This window comes from Salvelinus sp. IW2-2015, linkage group LG10 (assembly GCF_002910315.2).
Source record: "Salvelinus sp. IW2-2015 linkage group LG10, ASM291031v2, whole genome shotgun sequence".
NCBI lineage: Eukaryota > Metazoa > Chordata > Actinopteri > Salmoniformes > Salmonidae > Salvelinus > Salvelinus sp. IW2-2015.
Genome location: NC_036850.1, coordinates 12,001,816 through 12,008,350, shown reverse-complemented (window position 1 = coordinate 12,008,350; position 6,535 = coordinate 12,001,816). Strand labels below are relative to the sequence as shown.

The window sequence follows — 6,535 nt, the reverse complement described above, 5'->3', positions numbered from 1 at the left end:
TTCATATACTGTATATTCTGACATATAATCATACTGATATTGCACTCCCTGTTAAAATCTCTCAAAATGTGTTACAACAACCCCATAACAAAACTAATGATATCATAGAACCACACCAAAAAAATACAGTACTCGTTTGTGACACCAATAATAAATTCAATTTCACCATCATAACATTCACCATAGAAATATGCCACACGAACATTATATCCCAAATAGTGACAGCAGAGATTAACTTAATAAAGTGCTTGATCACAACACCTCCGGTGGACCGAACACAAAGCCGAGAGTCTTAGAAAAAAACACTTGTTTACGTGTCCCCAACACATCTAATAGAGTCATAATCATCATCATCAATAGGAGCAACTCTCGTGTCCCGCATCCCAAATGGCACCCCATTCCCTACATATCGCACTACTTTAGAACCCTTTGGATCCTGGTCAAAATTAGTGCACTAAATAGGCAATAGAGTTCTGTTTGAGACGCGTCACACAGTCTGTAGAGAACATGAGTGGGCAGGCGAGGTTAGTGAGCACGGTGGATGGATGGAATTTACATAAATACTGAATGCCTCCAGAATGGAACCCTARTCCTTATAATGCAGTGCTTCAACCAGAACCAGAACCGTACGGCTCTGGCCAACAGTAGTGCACTTTATAGGCAATAGAGTTCTATTTGGGACGTGACCACTGTTCTCCTGTACCTGGTGTGTCATATAGGCTTTCCCCCCCCCTTTTTAAAACAACAAAACAGAAAAGCTACAAATATATTTTTTTAACTGAAGTCTGTATATCTGTATCCCAAATGGAACTCTATTCCTATGTAGTGCACTACTTTTGACCAGAGCCGGTGCCATTTGGAACGCAGCCGATAACTGTTCACTGAGCGAGCTTGACGTTCATCATCATCATCGGGGAAATATTCCAGTCTGCATGGGTTAAGAAGGGGCAGGCAATGTCTTTGTTACCCATCTCTGAATCTCGTGCAGTCAATCCTGGAATGACATTTCTTGTGAGCACTGATCTCAAGTCAGTTTTTCCCTTTTCCTCTCAATGACCAAAGTGTATAAAAAGTTAGTGTGAACTGATCCTAGATCTGTGGCTAGGGGTAAATGCCTTGTTGCAGTGCTTTGTACAGTCAATGGTGAGGTGAGGTAGAGGCATTGATGGGGTTATGAGTGACATTGGAAACATTCCGGAGCATTCCGGCACCATAATATGCCATGTTGCCATGGAGACCGGTTCCAAGGTTCCCCTCTCACCACAGCTGTCTCCCTGTGTAGTTCACCGGAGCGGTAGGCATCTGTTACAGACAGACAAGTGGTTAGGGTGTGTGTGTGTGTGTGTGTGTGCAAATCAAATCAAATGTTATTTGTCACATGCCCCGAGTACAACAAGTGTAGACTTTACCATGAAATGTTTACTTATGAACCCTTTACCAACAATGCAGTTAAAAAGTAAGAACATTTGCAAATAGATAAAAATAAAATATTAAGACAATAAAATAACAGTAACGATGTTCTATACAGGCTATATACAATGAGTACCGGTACCGAGTCAGTGTACTGGGGTAAGAGGTAGTTGAGTTAATATGTAATAATATTATATAATATTATAAACTGGGTGGTTTGAGCCCTGAATGCTGATTGGCTGACCGCCAGGGTATATTAGACCGTATACCACGGGTATGACAAAACATGTATTTTTACTGCTCTAATTACGTTGGTAACCAGTTTATAATAGCAATAAGGCACCTTGGGGGTATATGGCCAATATTCCACGGCTAAGGTCTGTATCCAGGCACTCCGCGTTGCGCCGTTCCTAAGAACAGCCCTTAGCCGTGGTTTATTGGCCATATACCACACCCCCTCGGGTCTTATGCTTAAATATAATATGAACATGGGTGTTGTGCGTTTGTGTGTGTGAGATAAGACACACTAACCGTTCCTCCGTTCATCACCAGGGCCATCTCAGTGGGCTGGTACATGTGGCCTCTGAAGGGGATCCCAGGACGCATCCCCCCATGTCCGTTATGGTACGACCCACCTCTCAGTGCTGAGACTCGACCCAGGGAGAGAGCAAACACAAATCAAGTGGATGCTACTAGTTAATCGTTAGTTCATTTTTTTTCTGTAGACAATCCTTCTATTTCGACTTAAATCTTTTGCATATACACAAACATTTGCATAAACCCACACATAGCCTTTCACACAACCAACACACACACACACACAGTGTACCTGCYCTGTGTTCCTCGATAGAGTAGGTCTGGTTATCTGCGTAGGGCCTGTGTGTGAGGGTGTGTGTAGGTAATGGCACCTCCTGTTGGAAGCAGGGCTGCTGGGGCTGGCTGGTGTCAAAGTAGTCCTGCTGGCTGGGGACCGGCGGGTCTCTCAGACACAGGTGGGCTTCTGGGATAGCGTGAAATAACAGGAGGATCCAACCTTGCGCCACCAAGGCAACTGCCAACGCCGGCTCATCCCAGTCCAGTCGCCGCCCTTCCCCACCACCCGTCCGCGCCCCCCTCAACACCATGTCGCCATAGAGATAGAGCACAAGCCAGGAAACCCATAGCAACAAGGATGCCAGGCAGGACAGGAAGAGCCATACGGCATTGCACTTCCAACGCCGCTCGCACCCTCCGTCACTCCCCTCCTCTGCCTCGTCCTCTCCCCCTTCCCCTCCACACAGCACCACAGCCAGGGAGAGGCCAAGCGCCATCAGGAGCAGCCCCAGGGCYTAGCTGCAAACCAGGGCAAAGTCTAACGGTGGGTAGTCGCAGGCCCCGTGGCCCTCCCTCACCACTGTCAGCAGCAGCCACTCTCCAGAGATGATCCCCTGGACCAGGGCCAGGGCCATGCCAAGCCCAGCCAGGGAGCTCCCTTTGGGGCTAGACTTTCCAGACACCAGCCTCTTCAACCGCACCGCCTGGGCCAGGAGGCAGGAGAAGCACAGGGCGAACAGCGGGCCCCAGAGGACCCGGCGGACCACACACAGGGCCTCGTTACGCCCCACCAGGAAGACCAGGGACAGGGAGAAGAGAACCAAGAGGGAGGCCAGCAGGAGGAGAAGAGGACCCAGGCCGGAGCGCCGATCTGGGTCAAGGATGGAGTGGCGCTTGGCTAGGAGAACCACGGAGAGGACCAGGGAGGTGATGGCTCCACCACAGGCCACGGCCTCCAACACCACCCCCCACACAGACTCCAGGTCACACAACGTCCGGTAGAGGGGGTCCACGTTTACACCGCAACCCAGAGGAGGGGGAGGGGCCACGCCGGGGTCGATGATGTCATCCTGGGAGTGGCCGCAGCCAATCAGAGAGAGGAGAAAGAGAAGGACGGGACTGAGGGCCATCTGAGATAGAGAGAGAGAAATTAAGAAGAGGGAGGGAGAGAGAGAGAAGCAAAACGTTGTTACTGAATCATGTCAACAACACAGCACCAAAATGGCCTGTCTCTTGCTATCACTTGTTTAGTCACTTGTTTAGTCAGTGTATCATTCAGACCACAAGAGACTGTGGAAGGAGTTTCTGCTAGAGGGAACTAACTGTTCCTGGTACGTCTTTCATTTCACAAATGTATCATTATTATGTCATGTCCTTTCTCTATCTCTAACTGCTTGGAAGCTCACGCACACGCACACACACGCACACGCACACGCACACACACACACACACCACACACACACCCACACACCCACACACACACACACACACACACACACACACACACACACACACACACACACACACACTGAAATGCACACACACACACACACACACACAGCATGGCCCTCAGCAGCCCACTCAGCCTGTGCCAGCCAGGGCCACGGTTCCCATAGTAACGAGCAGCCAAGTGGGTTGGCCTACATAGCGCTGGGTTTTCACAACACAGGCTGAGTGACAAGTACACGCACACACACCAACACACAGACACACACAGTTCAACATTGGAAGAAAAACACTTTTTTTAAGTGTCATGGCCTGGGGCGGGGCTACGTAGGGGCTATCAAAAAGTTGTAATTAAGCGTGTCAGTCTTTACATCTGACACCAAAAACAACAATAATCCATAAACTTACTCTGCATATTAATCCTTTGAAATATTCATTGTTCAATTGTTGTGAACTGAACTCACCTTGAGAGATTAGTTGAATGTCCCGTAGGTTACTTAATAACTTTCATGACTTCGAAAAAAAAATAAGAGGTCACATCTCTAGTTCCACATAGTCGATATCCAAAACTCATAATCATCTTGGGTCCATGTTAGTTCAACGACGTTTGTTCAGCAGACTCATTAAAGATCTTCTTCATTTACAGGCGACAACAAGGTGACCGTTATCTGACGTGTTGGCGAGCTGTGCGCACAGCAGATCGCACGCTCACCATAAATAACGGACTGTGTAAAAGATGAGTCACTCGTTGACTATTCCGTTTGTATTCCATCCGTTCCCCGGTGGCGCGAGCTGTGACGGTTATTAGGTCCGTTAAAATCACTCCTGTCTGTAGCATCTCTCTGGTGCGTTTCCGTTATTTTCCCATTGGATTCACGTTATATCACATCGTTGTTTTGGCAACGCTACAGCGCGCTATGGACACTCCAAAAAAAGTGTCAGGTACACGCTTGACTTCACTCCCCCACCATAGCTAAATATAACAAACCCGACTAAAAGTTCTCTCTCTCTCTCTCTCTCTCTCTCCCTCTCTCTTTTAATCTGCCGGGATGTAAACAGCAACTTGGTTGCAGCTGTCAGTTTGAGGCTCACAGGGATGCCGCATATGACTTCCAAGCACTGCTTCCTCTGCTCACCACTGTCAGAAGTGCATTTACACTGGTCTTCCTCCATGCAGAGGTCAACAGTTCAGTATCCAAAGATTCCTCAATTTCTCTTATCACTTTCACAATGCAATAATAAAGTATATAATCAGACCGGCCTTTAATGTTGTTCCTTCCAACTGCAGCAGCTTTCAACTTTTAATGGTTTACATTTGACATGTTAGTCCTTTAGCAGATGCTCTTATCCAGAGCGACATACAGGAGCAATTAGGGTTAAGTGACTTGTTCAAGGGCACATCGGCAGATTTGTCACCTAGTCATCTCAGGGTTCTAACTACCAACCTTTTGGTTACTGGTCCAATGCTCTTAACCGCGAGGCCACCTGCCGCCACCAAATACATTCAATCAACCGTTACAATCACATATTAATAGTGGAATCATCCATCCCCACTTTCTTGTCCTCTTCCGCCCGGCTGTCTCCTCCTTGGCGGAAGGTTTCAAGGACAGGTTAAAACACAGGCTGGCCAAGCACAGCAAAAGTAGTGCACTTATATATGGGAATAGGTGCACGGTAAAGTCTCTTAGCAGAACCCTATAACAGAGACCTATATTTAATACAAGGTGAAACATCTTCAGAAGAATCAAATCGAAGGGGGAAACCAGAAGCAGCTAGAGCAGGTATGCTGAGAGGAGAGGGGAGGAGAGGAGGAGAGAAAGAGAGGAGGAGAGGAGGGAGGAGAGGAGGAGAGGAGGAGAGGAGGAGGAGGAGGAGAGGAGGAGGAGGGGGAGAGTCCTGAACACCGGTGAGGTCAGGTCCACGTAACCGCTGTTCTCTTTAGTTTAGTGAGTCTTGGTCCAAAATGTCACCCTATTCCCTGTGTAGTGCACTACTTTAAACCAGAGTCCAATGGGCCCTAGTGCACTACTTTAAACCTAAGTCCTATGGGCCCTAGTGCACTACATAGGGAATAGGGTGCCATTTGGGGACTGGACAGGTGTCACGTAACAGAGAAAATCCATGACTCAAGCCGCATGCTGCTTTCTCCTTATACTGACATGGGGGTAATCCCCCATCTGTGACCGTGTGTGTGGTGTGTGTATGTGTGTGTGTGTGGTGCGTGCGTGCGCGCGTGCGGTGTGTAATAAGATTACATGGACATGGGAACCTGTTCCTAGATCAGCACTCCTACCCTGAGACTGTTTTTAGTACACCCTGTACTGTACTGGAGAGTCGTTACCTGGTCCTAGTCAGCACTCCTACCCTGAGACTGTTTATTAGTACAGCCCTGTACTGTACTGAGAGAGTCGTTACCTGTTCCTAGATCAGCACTCCTACCCTGAGACTGTTTATTAGTACAGCCCCTGTACTGTACTGAGAGAGTCGTTACCTGTTCCTAGATCAGGACTCCTAACCTGAGACTGTTTATTAGTACAGCCCCTGTACTGTACTGGGAGAGTCGTTACCTGGTCCTAGATCAGCACTCCTACCCTGAGACTGTTTATTAGTACAGCCCCTGTACTGTACTGAGAGAGTCGTTAGGAGCAGTGATGTTAATGAGACAATGGATTTCTTCATAGATGCCTGTAATAGAGGTAAACATAGAAGGTTCCTGTCATCATCTCCAGTAGCTCACACACACACACACACACACACACCACACACACAACACACACACACACACACACACACACCACACACACACACACACACACACACACACACACAACACACACACACACACACACACACACACACCACACCA

The 6,535-nt window shown here is 47.9% G+C and overlaps 1 protein-coding gene across 1 annotated transcript; it reads right to left on the bottom strand.

The window, feature by feature from the left end:
- Positions 1 to 572: 572 nt before the first annotated feature.
- Positions 573 to 4,704, bottom strand: gprc5bb (G protein-coupled receptor, class C, group 5, member Bb). Its single transcript, XM_070445385.1, is given in 4 exon segments — positions 573 to 1,302; positions 1,942 to 2,054; positions 2,240 to 3,353; positions 4,134 to 4,704. Coding segments are annotated over 3 exon segments (1,272 nt in total). The 5' UTR covers positions 4,134 to 4,704; the 3' UTR covers positions 573 to 1,257.
- Between the last annotated feature and the right edge of the window lie 1,831 nt (positions 4,705 to 6,535).